The sequence below is a fragment of the Leuresthes tenuis genome, unplaced genomic scaffold (assembly GCF_036924035.1).
Source record: "Leuresthes tenuis unplaced genomic scaffold, fLeuTen1.0.hap1 SCAF_8, whole genome shotgun sequence".
Classification (NCBI taxonomy): domain Eukaryota; kingdom Metazoa; phylum Chordata; class Actinopteri; order Atheriniformes; family Atherinopsidae; genus Leuresthes; species Leuresthes tenuis.
In genome coordinates, this window is record NW_027325362.1 from 21015847 (window position 1) to 21036797 (window position 20951).

At 42.6% G+C, this 20951-nt stretch overlaps 1 protein-coding gene across 11 annotated transcripts; it reads left to right on the forward strand.

Moving 5' to 3' along the window:
* The first annotated feature begins 1556 nt into the window (after nt 1–1556).
* On the forward strand, nt 1557–20618 carry lrrfip2 (leucine rich repeat (in FLII) interacting protein 2). 11 transcript variants are annotated; one of them, XM_072391339.1, is made up of 27 exons: nt 1557–1818; nt 3158–3287; nt 7607–7693; nt 7957–8016; nt 8571–8630; nt 8772–8810; nt 8996–9067; nt 9986–10033; nt 10150–10218; nt 11574–11672; nt 12091–12147; nt 12513–12566; nt 12685–12741; nt 13219–13293; nt 13490–13603; nt 14057–14098; nt 14599–14730; nt 15177–15248; nt 16807–16977; nt 17057–17149; nt 17552–17644; nt 18295–18396; nt 18995–19127; nt 19225–19395; nt 19511–19590; nt 19683–19787; nt 19872–20618. In XM_072391339.1, the coding sequence occupies exons 2-27, from the start codon at nt 3198–3200 to the stop codon at nt 19980–19982; spliced, it is 2286 nt and encodes a 761-aa protein (XP_072247440.1). In that variant the 5' UTR covers nt 1557–1818; nt 3158–3197; the 3' UTR covers nt 19983–20618. The 11 variants fall into 11 exon arrangements, with proteins under 11 accessions (XP_072247440.1, XP_072247444.1, XP_072247443.1 ...); XM_072391342.1 differs by having other exon boundaries at nt 1558–1818; nt 11574–11660; XM_072391340.1 differs by lacking the exon at nt 1557–1818 and adding an exon at nt 1836–2022.
* Nucleotides 20619–20951: the final 333 nt, after the last annotated feature.

Sequence of the window (20951 nt, forward strand, 5' to 3'; positions counted from 1 at the left end):
AGTGGGAGCATAAACCCCTAATGTGTTCAGTTGTTTGAAGCAATTATTTAACAAACACATGTCCAAAGAAACTTTTCTAATTGTTTTCACTATGTGCATTGTAGGCTACATTAAACATATAAATAAATGCAAAATTTGATGTCAGCAACACGTTCAAAAAATGTTGGGAGAGAGGCAAAGAAAGAAAACTTATACAACATACAAGTATAAGCATTCTGGAAGATTCCACAATAAGGCATCCAAGCAAGGATCAGCCGTAGCTACGTTGTGCCAAACTCTGTCAGACAATCATCTATAAGTTCCAAGAAAATCTTTCCCAAGACCAGATTGCAAAGAGCTTCATTCTTTGAACACGTAGAGTGCATGATAATGTGAAAAGATCCAGGGAGTTTGGAGAAATCTCAGTGGATAAAGGGTAAGGACTGAAACCACTGCTGGCTGCTCATGCAATGCCCACAGGCTGCATTGCATGAGAAACTGTTATTCCTCCATAATCAAGATAGCCACATGGGTTCAGGAGTACCTTGGAAAATTATTGTGACTCATGTTAGTCCGCTGCTGAATCCAGAAATGTAACCTGAAACTTTAATACACAAGGAGGAAGCCATACATCAACACTGCACAGAAAGGCTGCCGAGTTTTCCAGGTATCTCAGATGGGTCGAGATAGTGGACAAACGTTCTGTGGTCAGATGGGTCCAAATATGCATTTGGGAATAAGAGACTTTAGGTTTTATAAATGAGAAATACCATCTATGCTGTTACAAGGGATAGGTGCAAAAGCCAACAAATATAATAGCATAGCAGTGCATCAGTGCCCATTATGAGGAGATGCAAACAACAACGATCAAGTACTATTAAGCAGATTAAATTTTGTAGCTATTCAGTTAGAATGGACTAAGATTCCTCTGAAAAACTCTAACAATTAGTATCCACAATTCCCAGATGATTTAAAACTGTTATTATTATAAATGAATTCATGTCACATTAATGGTTAACATACTTTTGTCCCTTTTTTTGTGATTGAATATGTGTCCTGTTCGCATCAAATTCATATTTGTTTTAAATTAATCTGTGAACACACCGTGTGAAAGGAACTTATTTTAAAAAAAATTTCAAAACATTTATGTAAATCTTTAAACATCTCTTTGCAATTTGAAAGGTTTCCCAGCTTTTCGTGATGTAGGGATTTCAATAGTTTTTCATGGCCGTTCTATAAACTGCAACAATAACATGACCGCAAGCCTTTCTTCAATGAAAACTGAAAGCTTAACTGCTCATTTGGTTCCTTCAGCATTGCAACCTTTGTTAACTCAATGTTTGGTTTGTGTTTAATCAATGAAATGCTAACTGAGTATACGGACTCACAGAAGCAAAGAAACGTGCTTTACAGCAAACTTTAAAATAAAGAAACAGTGACAAAAACATTTCTTGTCATTACTTGTTTAAACACATTCTATTTCAGTCCCAACATACCTGTTGTTATATAAGAGATATTAATTATTAGTAAGTGGAAAAAACATTCCTTCCCCGCGACGGGTACAACAGCTGACATTCCCTGACTGTCCCTGAAGCTAGCATCACACCCTAATTTTTCCTAACATCCGGGACATTTTGAGCTAACCAGCGTGTGGAAACTGGGTAAGGGGGACAGTGGACAGCGGAGGAAAGAAAGGCGGACTGATGACAGCTGTCAGTGTGGACAAAAACACCACCAATCTGTGAAGACAGACCGAATGGTTCTCCCCTAAATCACCAGGATATAAGGGACTACACCTTGGCAGTATTGAGAGTTTTTTTGTAAAGGAGGTAAACGAAGGTAACGTCACAATTTTGGGCTGGGAATTTTGACGGGAGGATCAGTCCCAATTTGCCCTGTCTGCCTCTCAAGAGAGTCGAGGTTAGCCTCTCTGGCTAACCTAGCAAACTACCCTGCTAAATTGGTCAACTGGACTTTGCTCACAGGGATGGTGTTCGGTATTGGGGTCATTGTCTTCGGAAGGACACGTCCTGATACCTCTCGGTTTGTTAAGCCTTAGGTTCAGTGTAGAGACAGTAAGAGCCCAATAGGGAAACTTTTCAATGAAAATTCCAGGAGAAAGAAATGCTAGTTAGCCTCAGTTAGCTTATCTAAGAGGTGGCTAACCATAGTAACAGATAACGCAAGTCAATCCAGCTAGCCAACTCTTAACAGGCTATTCATTGGTGTTACTTTAGTTTAAACCTAGTTAATCTTGTTTCTGTCTCTTTTTTCTCGAAATTTAGACGACAACGTTGGCTTTGTTAGTGGATGGAAAATTTGAATTCTGTGCGCGAGTTTGTGTTTCATTTGAACACAGCTGTATGACCATTGTTCCGCCCTCAAAAGTGGAGCACTTTGGTCAACTCAAGCTGTTTAAATAGTGCAACGAAAATAGTCTAATATCATTCAGGTCATGGTAGCTATCATATCGCTGCCATAGTTGCAACCAACGTTTTAGACCGTTTGCGTATTTTTGTTTGTATCCATAACATTTAGACCACCAGACGTCTGCGTTTAGTGTTCATGTGTCACTTGGATCCTTTGACTCAGCCGGGTCATTAAGCGTTTATCCCTCGTGTCTGCACCAGCAAGCTACAGTGTCCTTTAGTCTGGTGATCCATTTAGTTAAGATATCGCCTGGATGTTCAGCACATGCCATTGTATTGATGTCGTTTCATACTATTATACAAGCTGTTAATGCTTAAAGTCTTCTCCTTGAATAATCATTGTTTCACCGTGATATTCAAATTGAATTGAATTGAATACATTTTTAATTTATTCATATTCAACAGCTGATTTTAAGAGGTTGCAGCAGGTCCTGCATGTCACATAAAAGCTGGTTCTTGTCAGCCACAACTGTTTATCAAAAGCTATAATGGGGTCCATACGTGAGGGACTTTTTTTTTTTTTTTTTGCAGGATGAGGAGTAAGTGCTGGAGGAATGCAAGTTCAGGGCTGTCTGAGGTGTAGATGTAAAATGTGTCCTTTTATGCAAACACTCCTGATCCAAATGTGCATTTGTGGCATACGGTGTTGCTGTAATGTTTGACTTTGTTTACAAAGCTGTTGAAGTAGTTTTCTTTAGCTCCTTCATTTTTCCTCAAGGTATTTATACACAATCTTGTCTACTTTCCAGTCTCAGACAGAATTGGTGAAGCCACAGTTGCAGTGACGCCATGGGGACACAAGGCTCTGGAAGAAAGCGTGCTCCTTTGAAAGACCGGTTTTCGGCAGAAGATGAGGCTTTGAGTAGCATCGCTCGGGAGGTAAGTTCACTTTCTATCACGAGAGCCCACCATGTTGAGCCTGCGTTAAGTTCTCCCTGAACTGCTCCATTTATCAACTGCCGGGTCAATGCAAACGGGATTTCACCTCACCAAGATGTTCTTGTGTCGCCACATCCTTGAAATAGCTTCATCGGTATTGTTTAGTCAGATCCAGATTTTGATGATTTGAGCAGCCGCACCGTCCACTTTAAAATAAAAGCATCATAAGTAGACAACTGAAACCATTATCAGCACTTATGAGACTCATCGCTCAGCTCTGCGTTTGAAAGGGAGACCTTTGCAGATAACTTATTCATAAAGTGTCCCGCCAAAGCTTGAATACATTTACGCACAATGGCCTCAATCACACCAGGAAAGTATTCTTACCGTCTTCCTACTTTTCAGTTGTGTGGTAGGACCTATTTATCGGTTGTTTTTGGACACCACTTTATGCATCGCAAAAGTACTGACTGGGGAGGGAAAAAAAGTGTATTCGGCTTTCAGTTTGTGAGTTGTTTAAAGTGGGGAACAAATGTTAAAAATTAGGGTGCAGATGAAGAAAAGTCCATTAGCTCTGATGACTGTTGAGCATTGTCTTTGTGATGTGTCAAACCTCAGACTTGCTTTCGGAGTTCTTTGTCCAGCGCCAGGCTTCTACCTGCTGCATGTTGGCCGAGGTGTGCTAAATCTCTCGGTCTTATTTGAGGTGTTCTGGTCAAAGCTGTGCCTGCGACGGGACATCTAAATGTGGATATTCAGGTTGCGCTAGTTAATTGCGTTTTGGTGCAAAGATGAGTGGAGACAGCTGGTTTGGACTGCAGAGAGGCTGAGTTGACTTGAAGTGTTTTTGTTTGGGGGGGAAAGAAACACGGGCAGAGGAGAAAGGCTGCCTGGCTTGTAACGACATGCCCTGGGATTATTCCATTTTGTTCCACAGCAGGACCTCCATTCCTTTCCTTTTTTTCCAGAATAGTGTTTAAAAAAAACATCAAATGCAGAGATCAGTTCATGACTTTGCTTTTTTCCCCCTTCTTTACATTTGGTAGATGTAATTAAAATGTTTCATATCAGTTCAGTTGATTTTTTAAAATTTTATTTCATATTATTTTTTGCCTTTAAAAACAACAATGTAATGCTGGATAAGCCAGCTAGTCATAGATATTTGTCTTGGCCCTTTGTAAGAGCATAATCTATGCTGTTTGAAAGCTGTGCCGTGTCTCATTCTCGAGCAGCAAGCGCACGGCTCCATTTGCTCTCTTTATAGTCATGCAGGCTGATCATAGAAACATGAGTCATCCGACCCTCCCAGTCAGGTCCTAAATCTGAATCTCTTTGTGGAGCAAACCAAAGATTAGATCAAGTGTTCAACAAGTTCGAGGGGTCAGTGTCTAACTTTCATTATGCAACCCTCCCAAAAAAAAACAAAAAACACTGCCTTTGCGTCTCCCTCACAGTTAGGTTCTCTTCACAGCCTTCCAGTTTGTGCTTGGCATGCGTCACTGGTGAGAATGACTGTGAATTTGAGCCTGCACCGTCACCAGCCTAGTTCAGAGGCCCCTTTATATTACTGGGCAGAATATTAGCTGTGGCCAATGGGGTTAGAACGAAACGATCATCTCAGATCTGTTGTAGCTGTGATTAGGATCTAAGGTACCTACTGGTTCTTGAAGTGAAGGCAGCTCCTCACCCTCCTCAGTGAACAGAGGGAGTGTCTTTGTGTCAAAGCTGTGGTTCATAGTCTGTATGATTTTTATGTGTGATATCAGCGAGTCACTGTTACAATGGGAAGTGTCACGCTTTCACCTTTCCCACATGTTCAAGAGACTTATCAGGTTAGAGAACAAAGCGCACACTACAGTCAGGCATGTAAACATAGATTTCCTGGGTGATTTATTTCCATTCCCTGGCAAAGTGAGCCTTTAATTGTTATTTTTCTATCTCTTTAAACGTAGCACTAAAACAAATGGCCTGCAACGAGGGACTTGTGTGGTATAATTTAACTGTCACAAGAAAAGACCTGTTAGTGATTTATTTACATATTTTAGTGTGTCCAGTTTACTGTACGAGCCTATTTACAACAGTGGCTCTGTATCCATGTCAACGAGTGCAGATAGATGATTGTTTTTGCTGTAGAGGTGGCGAGCAATAAACTAGATATCAGTTGTTTCATTGCAAATGCCAGCACTCGTTGCAGCAAATTCAGTATTTACACATCAGCATCTTATTCAGTGTGTGAATGTATTTGTCCCGGCATTCCACACCTTCCAATTTAATGATGAGTACTGTAACCTTCACCGCAGTAACTAAGCTGGTGATACTTTATGCACTCCACTTAGTCATTTCATTCAAATTTTAAATTTTTTTTATAAATGAGCCCTGAACTCCTATCTCCCCGAGTGTTGGAGGTGTGCTTAATGGTGAGGCTGTGCTGCTCAGGTTACCCTCTCCGGACCGCGATGTGGCTGTCAGAGAGTCGGCCGCGGATGGGGCCAGTCTATAGATAGGACAGAGACAGAGAGCTCAGCTGCGCCGCTGTGCAGAGCAGAGCAGGTCATACTGTCAGACAGCTCAACAGGTGCAGAGCACACAGTCAGCCCTCTCCCTGGCTTTCTCGTTCGGGCTCTCTCCTCGTGCACTTCACTTCCCCTCTGCAACTTATGCCGAGCATGATATTGAACATCTCGGTTGGATCCCCTCGATTTACTGCGATTTCTTGATGTGCGATTAAAAGAGTAAAATGCTGGGGGGGGTTTTCTTATTTTTCCTGACATTAATCAGATTAAGACTTCAGAGACCACCCAACAATAGCAAGGTTGTATTTTACTGATTGAATTCAGGTTGAGTTTGTTAGTTTGCCGAGTGTTTTGGCCCCTGAACCTTGCTAATGAGGAAGGAGAGAGGTGATAGCTGATTTGTAACCATCACAGCTTTGGTGATTTTTACCTACCTGGGTCTGAGAAATTTGTCAGTGACACGGTTTTAGTGTAAAGACCTTTAATAAGACAAGCACAACAACTCTAGAAGGCTTTGTTTGCTTCTTTGGCTTCCTGATATTGATCCATCGAGGCACACTCTGATTGTCACCTATCCCCTCTGGACTGGCTCAAACCATCGCTCCTTTGCACCATCTGCAATCTTGTCACTGTTTGTGTTGTGTTTGTTCACTTCAGGCTATTATTGAAACAGGAATAGCTATACTCTCAGGCCTTCTGTTCTGTTAGTGCAGATAAGGAATAGCTGGAATGCTGACAGTGTTTGTCTGCAGTGAGATACTGTACACACTGCCCCCAGTATTTATGGACTCTTTCAGCTGGAGATAAAGGCTTGGGCTCCATGAGCTTATGTGCCATTCTTTGTTGTTAGGATGTTTAGTCTTGGAGCTTGTGTGGTATGTAATTGCTAATAAAGATGTAATGGAAGGATAGGCTACATAGTTACCTGTGTGACTCTCCCTGAGCTGTGCCAGGGTTGCTTAAATTAGTGCCTTCTGGTGAGCTATTCCATGAAATTCTTTCCTTCATACATTCTGACTCAGTTGGGACAGATTTTCCATTTTTGTCCCTTGAGGAGACTTTATTAGGTTTCAAGTACGTTTTACATAGACACGGCTGTGCTTAGCGGTTAGCAAGTTAGATTTTTTTTTTGTGAAACTGCCCTCTCTGTTAACAGTCTGAGTAGAAACAAGTTTTGTTTGTGCGCTCCTGGCATCTCCCCCACGAGGGCTTTAAATCAGCTCTCCTGAAGTTGATGGTTCACATATGTTGCTTCGGATGAGGCAATCCAAGTGTTCAGAGGACCACAGAGCTGTAGCTCACAGATGAAACCAGCCAGCAAAGATCTGTTTAGTTTAGCCTCCGTAAAGAATTTACGCTGTATAGTGTCCATGGCTTTGCCCAGCTATATTTTAAAGAGTGATGGGAATATTTTATGGTCTCAGCAAGTCTGGGTTTTCTTTTTTAGCTTAAAATGTGACAAAAAGAACATAATATGCACTGTATATTTAGAAGGAATTGTTTTTTATTAAAAAATAAAAAACCTGTAAACCTGTATGGTCTTCTTCTTGTTACTGTTTTTTTTTTTTTACTGCACTTTGAGATGAACATGCATAAAGAGAAAAAAAAAAGGTTATGTTTATTTTTCAGTGTCACAATTCCATAAAAGAAACAAATGTTGTCAGTATTCAAATGTGCCCATCTAAATATAACTTTAATTTGATTATCTGTTCGACTGGCGCTCTCCCCTTGTATACTTTCTGCACTCATTGGGCGTGGCTTCCAAGTTTCCATGGCTGACAGGTGTGTCCATGTTGTGTGTCACAGGCAGAGGCGAGGCTGGCAGCAAAGAGAGCGGCTCGGGCAGAGGCCAGGGATATTCGAATGAGGGAACTGGAACGGCAACAAAAAGAGGTACGCAACGTAAAATGGAGCTGATGTGCAGCGATGCACTGGGAGCATTGTGCAGCACATCAAGCAAGCTGGTGTAAAGCCCCATAAGTGCTGCAGTGGATTGAATATGGGAGTTGCTCTGGTGTGTTTAAAAAATGAAAGTGCTGCATTTCCACAGATGAAACCAGAAGTTCTATTCCTGAAGCAAATGTCACCCAGTTTTTGTGTTTCAGCAGTTTTGAAGAATGATTGTATGTTTTTCCTGGCACTTCCTCTCTATCCAGCTTTCTCACCACTCATCCAGCAGTAGCAACAGAAAATGGGGTCAGATCCACCAGTGGATGGTAGGCAAGCGAAGGATGGTTGTTGTTTTCTTTTCCACTAACACTGCCTGTTGTGTGGGATTGAGCCCCAGTCAACCCTGACCACTTAGCTGCACTTGACTCCCAGACTACTTTGTACCTCACCGTGGAAATATGTTTCTACAGTGTATTTGCTTTGGAGACACCGTAATCTGTGACTGTGTGTATATGGAGAGCAGGCCTTTGGCCTTTGTCTTTATTTAAGTGCGGTTGAGGCTGTAAGCAAGGAAGTGGTTTGAACTGTAATCGTTAAAACTCAGCCATATTTAATACTTGGAATTAATCTGCAGCTGTGTGTTGTTCTATTGATAAAGAGAAGTTCTTTTTAGTGTGTAACCCTAGAGTAACTAGGCTTAATTCACCATCTATGCCTGTGTTCTTGGAGAGGATATTTGCCAATTTTTAACATCTGTTTGGTGATAAACATGCAGATGTTGCTTCTCGTGGTTTGGCCTTTGCATGGGAACTGTTGCGAATTACAGCAACCTCTTTACACGCGCTTTATAATTCTTGCGAACCTTCTTTCCCGATTCTAGGCTGAAGCAGAAAAAGCCAGAGCCTCTAGTAGTAGTAGAGCCAGCAGCCGTCACAATCGGGTTTGTATCTTCCTCACACATTTCCTCTTGGTTTCCCTTTAATTCTTCTCTTCCTTCCTCTTTAATCCTGCACTTGATATCTCATGGTCCATGTTTCTCTTTCTGCTCCTCTACTGTGACTCCATGTTTCCACATTAACAGGGGCTGGATGATGATGTCATGTCAGTCCGCAGCTACAGGGTGGGTACAAAGAAGCACTGATGTGTGAAAGCCGTTGTTGGTTTGAGGAAAGCACGCATTAAATAAATGTTTATAGAATAAAATGCGTAAATTTGGTAATACTCAGTGGTGCTTTACTGTTCTTCAACAAGATGACGCCTAATGGTTTTTCTCAATTTTTAAAAAAAAATGTTTTTTATCCGAAGTCAACTTCATCGGCCGTACGGGATTTGGGGTCTAACAAGAGTCGATCCAGTTCCCGTAGAAAGGATGGCTTGGTGCGTTCTGTGTGCGTTTGTGTGACAGTGTTACAGATGCATCCAGATATTCTCTGCAGGGAAATGTTCCCATCATTCCTGTCTGTTAGCTTTCCTGCTTTTAGAACTTGTGTGAAAACCTCAGTGTTTCCAGATGTGTAGAAAATGAACAAACTTTCAAGAACCACTGTTATCGTTTGCAGTTTGCATGAGTTCGGCTAACAATGGTGTGCTAAAAAAATTAAAGAGAGAAAGAAAGAAAGAAACTAACTTGTAATTTAAGTGATTAATTGTAACAATTTCAGGGATGGTGACTTTTTTTCTTATGACGTCGTCGTGTCCACTTATATTTTAACTCTGATTTTCATGACGGTTGATTTCAGAACGCCAGCGTTTGTAGTTCTAACTCGTACGAAAACTGGTATCTTTTAGTGTCAATTTTTTATCCTTGCGCTTGAAATGCATGCATGCAATGCATGTTTTTTTTACTCTTGAGAGGTTTAGTTGGATTAAAACAAACCCTGGTGCGATCGCTCCATTAATGTAGATCATTTTAAGCAAACTCGCTTACAAACAATTTCTGGTGCAGTTGAAGTACAGATGTTTTTTGAGAAAAGATGACGCTAATGTGAACAGCAAAGCAAACCAGGAGCAGGTTCTGCCCTGGTTCAGACCAGGGAACTGGACCAGGGAAGACGCCCTAAAAAAAATCAGTTGTTGTCCAGATGTTAGTCAGAATGTGTGAAAACAGACCGTCAAAGACAACCTGTGAGCGTAGACTACATAACATAACTCAGGACACTACTGATATCTCATTTCCTTAAAGTTTGGGGGTGAATAGAGTGCGGTGTGTGTAAACGCATGTCTGTATGATCAGTGTCTGAGGTGATTTTGATCTTCTTCTGATCGTACTTCTCCCGGCTCCTGGTCTCTCTTCAGTCTGATGGCCTCTCCTCCAGCTCCATCCTCAAGAGTTCTCGCTCCACTGTACGTAACTTTGGGTTGATCCTCCTTCCCTCAACGTCTCATCTTTTCTTGTTTTTCGTTTGTCTCATTTTATTGTTGTTTTTTCTCTCCCGCTTACATTTTGCGGGGGTGAACAGAGCTCTGTGTACAATGACTTGCGCGGCCATAAAAAGGCTTCGTCCAGCTCTTCGAAGAAGGACCTGCTGGTCAGTGTTTTGCAGCAGTATTGTTGTCTCAGCTGTGACTGAAAGCATGGAAGCACCGCAGATTTCTAGTGACTTGCAGTGATGATTCACTTTAACCGCCTTTAGCCTTGATAAGATTTATTAATCTCTATTTTGTGACGCATAGATCTAGCTGTAAGGAACACTGCCCTCCAAAAAAAAAATATTTTAATATTTCGTCGGACCGCCTTTAGCTCTAACTACGACACGCATTCGCTGTGGCATCATTTCGATAATCCCAAAGATTCTCAGTGGGGTTAAGGTCTGGACTCTGGGGGCCAATCTATGTGTTGAAATGATCTCATCCTCCCTGAACTCTTTCACAAGTTGAGCCCGTTGAATTGGGGCATTTTGATCTTGGATTATGCCCATGCCATCAGGGAGGAGAAAATCCACTGATGCAACAACCTGGTCAGTCAGTATATTCAGATGGTCAGCTGACCTCATTGTTTGGTAGCATAACGTTGCTGAACCTTGACCTGACCAACTGCAGTAACCCCAGATCATAGCACTGCCCCCACATTTGTGTATGTGAGGCACTCGGCATGATGGGTGCATCAGATCATCCACCTCTCTTCTTGCCCTGAAAGGCCCACTACTTTCTGACAGGGTAAATCTGGACTCAGACCACATGGCCATTCCATTGCTCCAGAGCCCAATCTTTATATTTTATATTTATGTTTAAATTAAAGCCTTTTTTTCTGAATTAGCCTCTCTGATAAGTGTTTTTTCTTAAGGCTGCACAGCTGTTTAGTCCCAATCCCTTGAGTTCTCTGTTGCATTGTGCATATGGAAATCCTCTTACTTTCACTATTGAACATAGCCGTAAGTTCTACCGTTTTTAACAGTTTGATTTCACCAAACATTTAAGTTTAAGCCTACCACAATCATTCAAGATTTATTTTTTCTGACCACATTCCTCAATGATGACGGTTCCCCACTATTCTTCCAGTTTTTATCAGCGCGTCGGACAGTTCTTAACCAAATTTTGGTAGTTTCAGCTGTCTCCTTAGAAGTTTCCTTTGCTTGATTCTTTTTTTCCCCCTTAATTTGACCTTTCTGAAACAGACTTCTACAGGATGTGTCTTCTGACATAGTTGTTTAAGAAATGACAAACTACTGACTGCATCAGTTAGGGTTGAATAATCATCCATGCAGAGGTAATCCAATGGGAAGCTCTTACCTATTCGCTTAGTTAAATCCAGGTGGGAACTTTTTTTATTTTTTTTTTTTGGAGTGGCAGTGGATTTGAAATGGATACAGCATGGTTTGACTCTTGAGCATAACGACTGTGATGTTGGCGCTTGAGGTCACATGTTATATTACTATTCTTGTAGACTGGACTGTACCACGATCAAAGGAACTACACCAGCCTTACGAAGACCAAACCAGCTCTACCTTCCACTTCCACCTATCAGCCACGGGTTGGTCCTCCTGTCAGTGCAGCTTTAAGCTGAAGGACACCCGGGGAAACCGGGACCAGCTTAAGCTTCATATTTCTATCAACATGATGTATTTTATTATGTTTATATGCCTTGCGTAGTAGAGAGAAACATGCTAGTTGTGCTTAGTGTTATCGTAGTCCTAGAAAGACAAAGCTTGACTTGGATATTCAGAGCTTTACCCACTTCAGCAGTTAACTGTTTGAATTATCTCAAACACTTGCTAACTGACGATGTCGATCTGACCCGTCTTCTCAACACTTTAACTCGAATGCTCTAAATGTTACTGGGTCAGCAAAACATTCATCCTGTTTTCACTTAAGCTCTTTAATCTCTCACCACCTCACATTCTGGCCTCAGCATCCTTCTGTCCTCTGAAGTCACATTTCCCTCCTGCCTTCCTCTCCAATAGGCCACCACTTCCTCGTCCTCCACCACTGGCACAGGGCTGTCTCGCAGCCACAGCACGGTCAGTTTCTGTCCACTCAGTTTGCCAGCATCGCTCTGCATGCCTCTAGTTACCTTCAGAAGCAGATACACCCCCCCTCCCTTCTGGCTGGGACAGGTTATATTTAGCTCCTGGACACTCTAAGCGCTTGACTGGGGGGTCAGAGATTTGTACTTCAATTTGATTTGATTTGATTTGTGTGAAGTCGAGGCTTTTGTTGTTGAGCCCTGACGGCCCACTTTCTGCTGGGGAACAGCCAGTGTTTCTGTTTGTTGCGTGTCCCATATAAAGTCACTCCACTTAACCTGCTTAGTTATTGCGTCAAAGATTTATGTTCCCTGTCATGTTTTGCTGAGTCTTGCATTGTCTCCGACATGTGCCCTCAGGCCTCTATTTACGACGACACTGGTCTTTACGGCTCAGGCTACAGTTCAAGAACTGTAAGTCCTCTGAATGTTTGCCAAACCATTTTTTTATTTTATTTTTTGCATCGTCACTCCACAGTAGCTTACTGTCCTGCCTGTGGCCTGATGTCTGTCCTCCTCCTCCTACCCACAGCCCTCTGAATACAGCTGGTACTCCCCTGGAGCCAGCTCCACTCGCAGCAGCCCTGTGGTGAGCACCTTAAAACCACCGTTACCCTGCACGTGCACGCAAACACGCACAGCTAACAGAGGCACCTGCCCCCCCCCATCTCATTGTGAGACCTGAATCCTGCAAGGGACAACTTTGATCCCTCGTTGCAGATGCCATTGATGCAGGAAACGGCTTCGCTGATAAACATTGTGTGTGGACTAAGAATTTCTACTTCTGCTCTATGAAGGCCAAGTTGTTGCAGCAGGCTTGTCCTTTTTCACTTTGCTACAGTCTAATGTACATTGAAGATCTACCATGTTGAACTGAACATGCATGGAGTGGCATTTCTCACTAGGTTACAGTCCTCAGTGTTATCTATTAAATACAAAGACATCTACAGAGTGTTTTAACAGGAAGTGAGTGTGTGTCTGATAGACTTGGGCATGCGGGCATCCTACATTACACTGATCCTCACCATGTGTGCGTTTGTCTGTTTGTATGTGTATATATTCCTAGCACTCTTCCTCAGACGATGACACTGTCAGCAGTGTTTCCCAGGACCGCTACAACAGAGGCCGGAGAGACAGTGTGGTGAGCTGTTGCAACCGGGCAGCGCAAACGTTTGACAGACGCTGTTCTGGCTGTAGTAGATGAGCTCGTGGCAAAAGCTGCGCCCTTTCTTGTCTTTTGCATATTCTCAGTTTGAAATGCCCATACTTTGAGCGACTGTTGATCATAAATGTCATTGTTTTCCTCTTCATCCCATGTGTGTGTGTGTGCTAAGTAGTCTTCTGACTTCTCGGACATTAGTGAGTCAGCTGCTGATTATTTCAGCCGCTCCAACCGAAGAGGCAGTATTGTGTCTGACCTTGACGATTTGAGCATTCCAGATTTGGATGCTGTAAGTGCTCTAACTGAGCTCCCAACTGTGTGCTTGGGTATGCAGTGCAGCACCAACGATGGGTGAATGAAATGCCTGAAGTAAATGATGTATGTTTAGAAATTAACGTTTGGCGTTTAAAACTCATCCTAAAGCCTGTGTTTCACTCATGACTTTGTGATATGCTGAAGGGTACTTAAAGGATGGCTAAATGGGTTGTGAGTGCAGTGCTGCAGCAGGCAGCAGCATGCCTGAGAAGAGTTGTCTTCTTTAACAGAGAGGTGTTATTCACTCATCCTGTCACTTGCTTGTATGGTTGTCAGTTTGTGGACATGCAGCACTGATCTCTGACTCGTTCATGTGTGAATTAACTCTTAGGTTTACAGGTGATTCGGCTCCAAGCATGAACACAGAGGATGCACGTTGTCACAATGCTCCGTTCCTCATTTTAAAAGTATTTCTTCTGTCTTGCAGTTGGATGAAAAATGCGACAAGCAGTACTCAGACTACAGTCGGGTAAGTGAATCATTGTCTTGTAGATTTTGGTCATTTATTTTAAAACTCAGTCATGTAGGGGCCACAGCTACAGGTTCCCTTTATATTTCAGCTACTCATTAAGTTTGTCTGAACAGGAGTTTGAGTTTGAGTTTCTGTTTTGTTGTCTGGCGAGGTTACACCCATTTCACTTCCCATCAGAGGTGAATAAAGAAGGAAAATGTAATGAAATCACTCATAACAATGCATGAGACATCTGTCGTGATGCTAGAAGAGTTTAATCCTACACTGAGCTGTAAACAGAGCTGCATCATCTTTCTATTGTACACAACAGCACAGCACGTGGAGAATCTAAGCTGGTTTGTCAAGTTTTAAAAGGCACTGCAGCCGATGACGGTGACTCTCAGAAGGATTTAGATGAGGCATTGTCACTTAAGAGCTGCACTGTATTAGATGATGAAAAATGTTGTGCTGGTTTGATGTTTTTCTTAGTGGTTTTCTGTGACACTTTGTGTCCCCAGCCATCCTCCCGCTGCGCCACCCCGGGCCTCTCAGCAGCCGGCCTGGCCTCACTGGGTGGCACCTCCTCACGGCGAGGAAGCACAGACACTGGCAGCATCTATGACCCTGACACCAGTCTGAGCGAACTTAGGGTAAGAGGTTCAAACCCACCCAGTGTCGCCTCCCTATTTCTAATTTGAAACTAATTAGATGAATCGGCACTTGAGAAATTGTGTTTTTAGATTCGGAGGCATCATAGTGCTAAAATGTTAATTTATGCGCGATATGTTTGAGTCCTGTATGTCATCACATGTTCCTCCTGCATATGAACCTCCACAGCATCGCCTCTGTTGTGTCCTTCCTCCTGTTCTTGGTGTCTCCTTTAACCATTTTTTTCTTCGTATGCTCGGGAGGACTGGATGTGACATGTCTCCTGCAAAGCTGTCCCTTATATCTTGGTACTGATGTTTTGTGTCAGCTGGACTTTCTTGAGATTGCCGCACGAGTGCCTTGTTTTTTTTTTTTTTCCCTTTACAATCCCCACTCCTCTCTCTGATGCCCCAGTTCACCCTGACCATTCCCTCCATGTGCTCTACAGGATATCTATGAACTAAAGGACCAGATTCAGGATGTAGAAGGGCGGTACATGCAAGGGCTTAAAGAGCTAAAGGTAGAGGGGCTTCAGCTCACAGCATGCCTTCTTTTGTCCTCTGGGAGCAGTATGGCACCACTAACACCCACCTGCTTCCCATTCACACCCTTCTGTTGCACCTCTTTTATACCTCCGTAAACAGCCGCATCTCTGCGTCCTCCCAGTCTGAATTGTGTAATGACCTGTTTGTTCTGCATGGTCTTTCCTCACTTCCTGTTATGATCTAACGTAAAGACACTCCCAGAATGCTGCTGGGTTCAGAGCTGTGAGATTAGAAACAAGCTCCACCTGCTGACTGATCAGAGTAATACCTCAGGGTTGACCTTCTACGCAGGCTTTTCTTGGCACAGTGATGGTCCTCTGGCTGAATGATTTCACCTTCAGCAACTACAGCTTTCACGTTCTATCGATAAGGGTAGTTTACTAACAACCTGGTAAAGTTTAATGCAACTCTCGCACCGTTACCATCTTTCTTTTTTTTTTCCTGAAACACTTTTCATTTTCACACCAATGGCTAGTTTCACTTCTGAAAACACAAATATTGCGTGATGACCGTTTTCTCTGCACTTTACTTCACTTGATCCCAGAAGATTTGTTTTACAACCCCAACCCTCAAAAAAAAATCAGGATGCTGTGTAAATAAAAACTGAATGCAATGAGTTGCAAATCTCACCCACATTTTCTTCACGGTGGAACAGAGAAACCACGTGAAATGTTGAAAGTGAGAGATTTAGTGATTAATGTTATCCTATTTTAGTTTGATGGCAGGAACATGTCTCCACAGAGTTGGTACAGGGCAATGTTTACCACTGTAGCATCCTCTCTTCTTCTACGAACAGTCAGGAAATGTCTGAGGCGGCCAGCTGCGGGACCTTTGGTTGGGGAATATTCCCTCATTCTACTCTAATATATGATTTTAGCTGCCTATCTGTCCGGGGTCTTGTTTGTTGTTTTTTGCGTTCCATGATGAACCAGATGTTTTTGACTGGTGCAAAGCCAGAGTTTTTGTTCTGTAGGCGATTGAATAATCAAAGTCGTTGCAATTTTACAATCAGGAACATTATTCCTAAATTGCTCCAAAATTTGTAAGCTAATTCTTTTAAATTTTTCTGAACACCTACTCATCTTTACCTCTGAGAGACTCTGCTTCTCTTAGGTGCTCTTTAAAAAAAAAAAAAGAACATTCATGTTGCTGACCTGTTGCCAACATGCTCCTCATGCCAGCCTTTTGTTGCCCTGTCCCAACTGTTTTAAGATCAGATTAAAGATGAGCTGATATTCGTAATGAAAATAGTAAAATGTCTCACTTGCAACATTTGATACGTACATGTTGTTTTTTATTTCTATTTTACACTGCTTTCCCAACTTTCTTCTACAAATGTGGGTTGTAAAATGGTGAAATCGCACAAAATCTAAATCCTGTTTTTTGTGTAGTGTGTTTGGCCAGTTTGTGTGAAATGCCCTCCAAAAACAAACTGTTTTCATACCGGACGGCCCACCTGTTGCATGTGGTTGAGCCGCACTTTCATTTGGTTGTCTCGGTTTTCTGTATTAACGTGTCTTTTCAACTTATCAGGAGTCACTTGCAGAGGTGGAAGAAAAGTATAAGAAAGCCATGGTATCGAACGCGCAGCTGGACAATGACAAAGCCAACCTCCTCTATCATGTGGACACACTCAAGGACGTCATAGAGGAAATGGAGGAGCAGATGGCGGAGATGAAGCGGGAGCTGGAAGATAAGTCAAAGGTGAGCGGAGACGTCACTTTTCCGTTGTGAAATATCGATGAGGGAAAGGTGGCTGAAAGGTTTTGTTTTGTGGTTTCAGGAGCTAGAAAGACAAAAACACACATGTTCAGTTCTGCAGCATAAACAAGAAGAACTGAAAGAGGGAATCCGCCAGAGAGACGAGCTGATCGAGGTATGGCTGCATACGCATGTGAAGGCACAGACCGTTTCTGCCTGTGATTACATTGAGCTGCTATTCTGTCAGCACTTTAAAGGTGTCAGCGCCACGAGAGGCTCTGTTCTGCAGGAATTTGATAAGAACACCCTGGCCTGCCTATGTTCTCTCCCAGTTTACTGCTCTGTCCCTGTGGCTCTGTTTCTCTGTCCTCTCGAACTCTCAGCTCAATCATTTGTCTTTCTCTGCGGTTTTAATTAGTCTCTTCTCACCCTGTTTCACCAGTGTCTGTCTCTTATCTTTGTGTCTGAGTAAGTTTATGGGCATTATGGCATCTCTTCCTTTGTACCATTCAACTTTTCCTGTTTTGTTCTTGTCCTCCACTGTGTCATCTTTCCTTACTGCTCAATGCCGCTCCAGGAAAGCCAGCGAATGCAGACTAAGTTAGATGCTCTCACCAGAGAGGTGTTTGATCTCCAGGAAACGATAAACTGGAAGGACAAAAAGATCGGGGTAGGAGGTCCCACTCGGGTGCTCTGACAGACTATGAGAGGCTACAGGCGCTTGTGTCCCTTTGCCTCTCATGCTGTCTCTGCATGATGGAGACCCTTAGGCATTAGTGCATAACTGAACCCAGTCACATACACAGTTTGGGTGTTTGCATGTCAGAATAACAGTTTGGATCCTGCAGTATCTGCTAACTGGCACTGTTGAAGCCTGCAGTGATCAGCCTGTGACATGAAGTTATTTTTGTGGAAGTTACCATGCTGACTAAATAAGAAATCAGCATACTTTACCATGACATGCATGTTCCACCTGTGGATTAGTTCGTTTGCCAGATTGTGAAGTTGTTTTTTGTGTTTTTTAGCAAAAGAATAATATTTATAGTTTATTACACAAAGTGAAAAATCCTAAGAAACTGTTTCCCTCCTCACAAACTACCAGCCCCTGTACTCTACCTCTCCTCTGAACTTCATCCCTTAACATCATGTATCAACACGTCATCTGCCCCACCCCCACCCTTCTTGTTGGCTCGAGGTGCACAGTGCATGTTTGTGCATGGAACATGTAATGCTTTAGCATGTGGGGTTGCATGTCTGTCCAGAGTCTATCCAATTTCTCCCCCCCTCTCCTCTCTCTTGTCTTCTCTCATGTGTGGCCAGGCCCTAGAGAGGCAGAAAGAATACTTTGATTGCATTAGGAATGAAAGAGACGAGCTCAGAGATGAGCTCGCTGACATCAAGGGGAAGTCCAAGACCGGAGAGGTAGGTTCACCAAATCCCAGCGGAAAGCAGAAGGTTAAAGGGCAAAAAAACCCAATAGAACTAAAACTTCTCTTTATACCTTTTCTTTTTGGTTGAAACTAAGCAGTCACTACTGTTTTTGTTAAATGTTCCTTTTTGTTGTTGTTGTTTTTCTCTCCAGTATCTTGCTATTTGTGTACATGGTACCATGTTAAACTGCACATGACCATGACTCCAGTTCACTGTATCAAATTACTGGTGGATTTGTTTATAGAAGGTAGTCAAATAGTGTTGCTACTGCACACAGACATCTCCATGGTAACATCCCACAAATGTAAACACAACACTCAACAATAACAGTTATTGTGTATTCAGATGGTACATTTAAAAGCCTCAGAATACTCATCTTACTCTTCTTCCAGATCACCAACAAAGTTAAAAAGAGCAGAAGGATAGTGTCACAGTACAGGGTTTTTGCAAACCTGTCTAAACACAAACAGGATCTTGATCTGGATATTTTAGTCTTGTTGTCACAGCTTCATTTAGTAGAATGCTGCTGTAATAAAACTCTTTGTTGAAGTTGTTGCAACTGCTCAGAGATGCGCGTCTTTCACCACAGAAACACGGGCTGGTCATCATTCCAGACGGCACGCCAAACGGAGATGTCAACCACGAGCCTCCATCCCCAGGCATCACTCTGGTGTCTCAGGAGGCCGCCCAGGTGCTGGAGTCTGCAGGAGAGGGCCCGCTGGGTGAGGCAGCGCTTCTGCGTGTCTGTGCTGGTTCAGATGGAAAGTAGTCGCTGCAGTTAAGGCCGTCAGTCGAACTGACTGTCTTTGTGTCTTGCAGACGTCAGGCTACGGAAGCTGGCAGAGGAAAAAGATGAACTGCTGGGTCAAATCAGGAAGCTGAAGAATCAGCTGGAAGAGGAGAGGCAGAAACACTCAAAGGTGGACGGTGCATACACAGATGGGGAGAGGTTGGAGAACGGTACAGACCTGCACTTTATTGAGATGCAGAGTAAGTTAATTTCCTCATCGACCTCAGTGATTACAAACTCGCCTCATAGATAATGGTACATACATAATGGTTTTTCTTCGTACTTTCAAACTCGTGGCTTTGTTTTTCTCCGTAGGAGATGCCAACAGACAGATTAGTGAATACAAATTCAAGCTTTCTAAGGCAGAACAGGAAATTGGTACAATGGAACAAAATGTAAGTTACATTCCACTGCTGAGACAGTCGCGTGGAATTATAGAAGCATGAAAAAAACCAAGCTGTAAACTGTACTCGCGTCTGTTTGACAGATAAGCAGACTTGAAGGGCAGGTGTCCAGGTACAAGGCAGCAGCCGATAACTCAGAGAAAATAGAAGACGAGCTCAAGGCGGAAAAACGGAAACTTCAAAGAGAGGTAAAGACGCACATTAAGCAGCATTTTAAAGCGTTAAACGCCACCGTGCTATAAGCGCAACGCCTCCCTTCTGTCCATCCACAGCTGCGCACATCTCTAGATAAGATCGAGGAGATGGAGATGACCAACAACCATCTTGTAAAGCGCCTGGAGAAGATGAAGGCCAACAGGAACGCCCTTCTGTCCCAGCAGTGAGGCCAGGCGGCGTCACCGCAGAAGCCCTTAAACTCGCACCTCAGACCTCTGACTGCCACACCGCGCCTGGAACTCATTTCCACTTTCAGCCGTAACACTTTAAGATCTGTAGCTAACCAAAAACACTTAAGACTTGTAGCACAGGCAAGGAAAAAAAAAAAAGAAAAAAAAATTCAACTGCGTCCTTTTTGTTTTCTTTTGTTTTTAAACCGGAAACGTTTGATTTGTCTGGTGAGCTGCCAGCACTTTTGGAGGAATTACTCGGAAAACTAATATAAATATAAAAGTTGCTGGGAGATACATCTGAGGAGATTTCTCTGGTCACTACGTAAAATTTGTACTACATCATGTTATCAAGGTGACTTCATTTGCCTCTGGTTGGGTGCTTGGTTGTATTTTGTTTTTGTTTGTTTTGTTTTTTTTTAAGTTGCATGAATGGGTATAATGATGCTTTTAAACTATTAAAGCCCCGTGGCTGCTCCGAGCCCGCACCTTCCAAGCTTCCCCTCACACAGTGAAGTGCCTTTTCACACTAGGAGACTGGGAGTCTGCACCGCTCAGTGAAACAGTAATTGTTTTAACAGGTACAGTATGATGTATTTAAAAGATTAAAAAAAAGACAAAAAAAAAATAAAATAGGTGCAGTCATTATTTGAAAAATGTATAAAAACAAACTGTGTCTGCTGCGGTTTAATTGAAAAAAATGTCAAATATTTAAAAGATTTCTTGGGAAATAAATGTGTAATTTACAGAGCTGTGTGTACATTCTGTTGTTTTTTTCTTTTCTTCACAATGTACTTTGCAGTCTATTCAGAATGAGGCCGAGCATAATGTTTCGTGAGAGAATATGCTTTTAAAATAGCCCACAGTGCTTTCTATTTAACTATAGTACCGTGCAAGTCTTAAGCCCCCCCCCCACCTCGGGTCAAGAAGCAGGAGGAATGTGTTTTTTGTGTTTTATTAAACCAA

Coding starts and splice junctions, on each gene's coding strand:
- lrrfip2 (XM_072391339.1), top strand. CDS start 3,198: ATGGGGACACAAGGCTCTGGAAGAAAGCGTGCTCCTTTGAAAGACCGG. Junction 3,288..7,606: donor TGAGTAGCATCGCTCGGGAG/GTAAGTTCACTT, acceptor TGTGTGTCACAG/GCAGAGGCGAGGCTGGCAGC. Junction 9,068..9,985: donor CCCGTAGAAAGGATGGCTTG/GTGCGTTCTGTG, acceptor GTCTCTCTTCAG/TCTGATGGCCTCTCCTCCAG.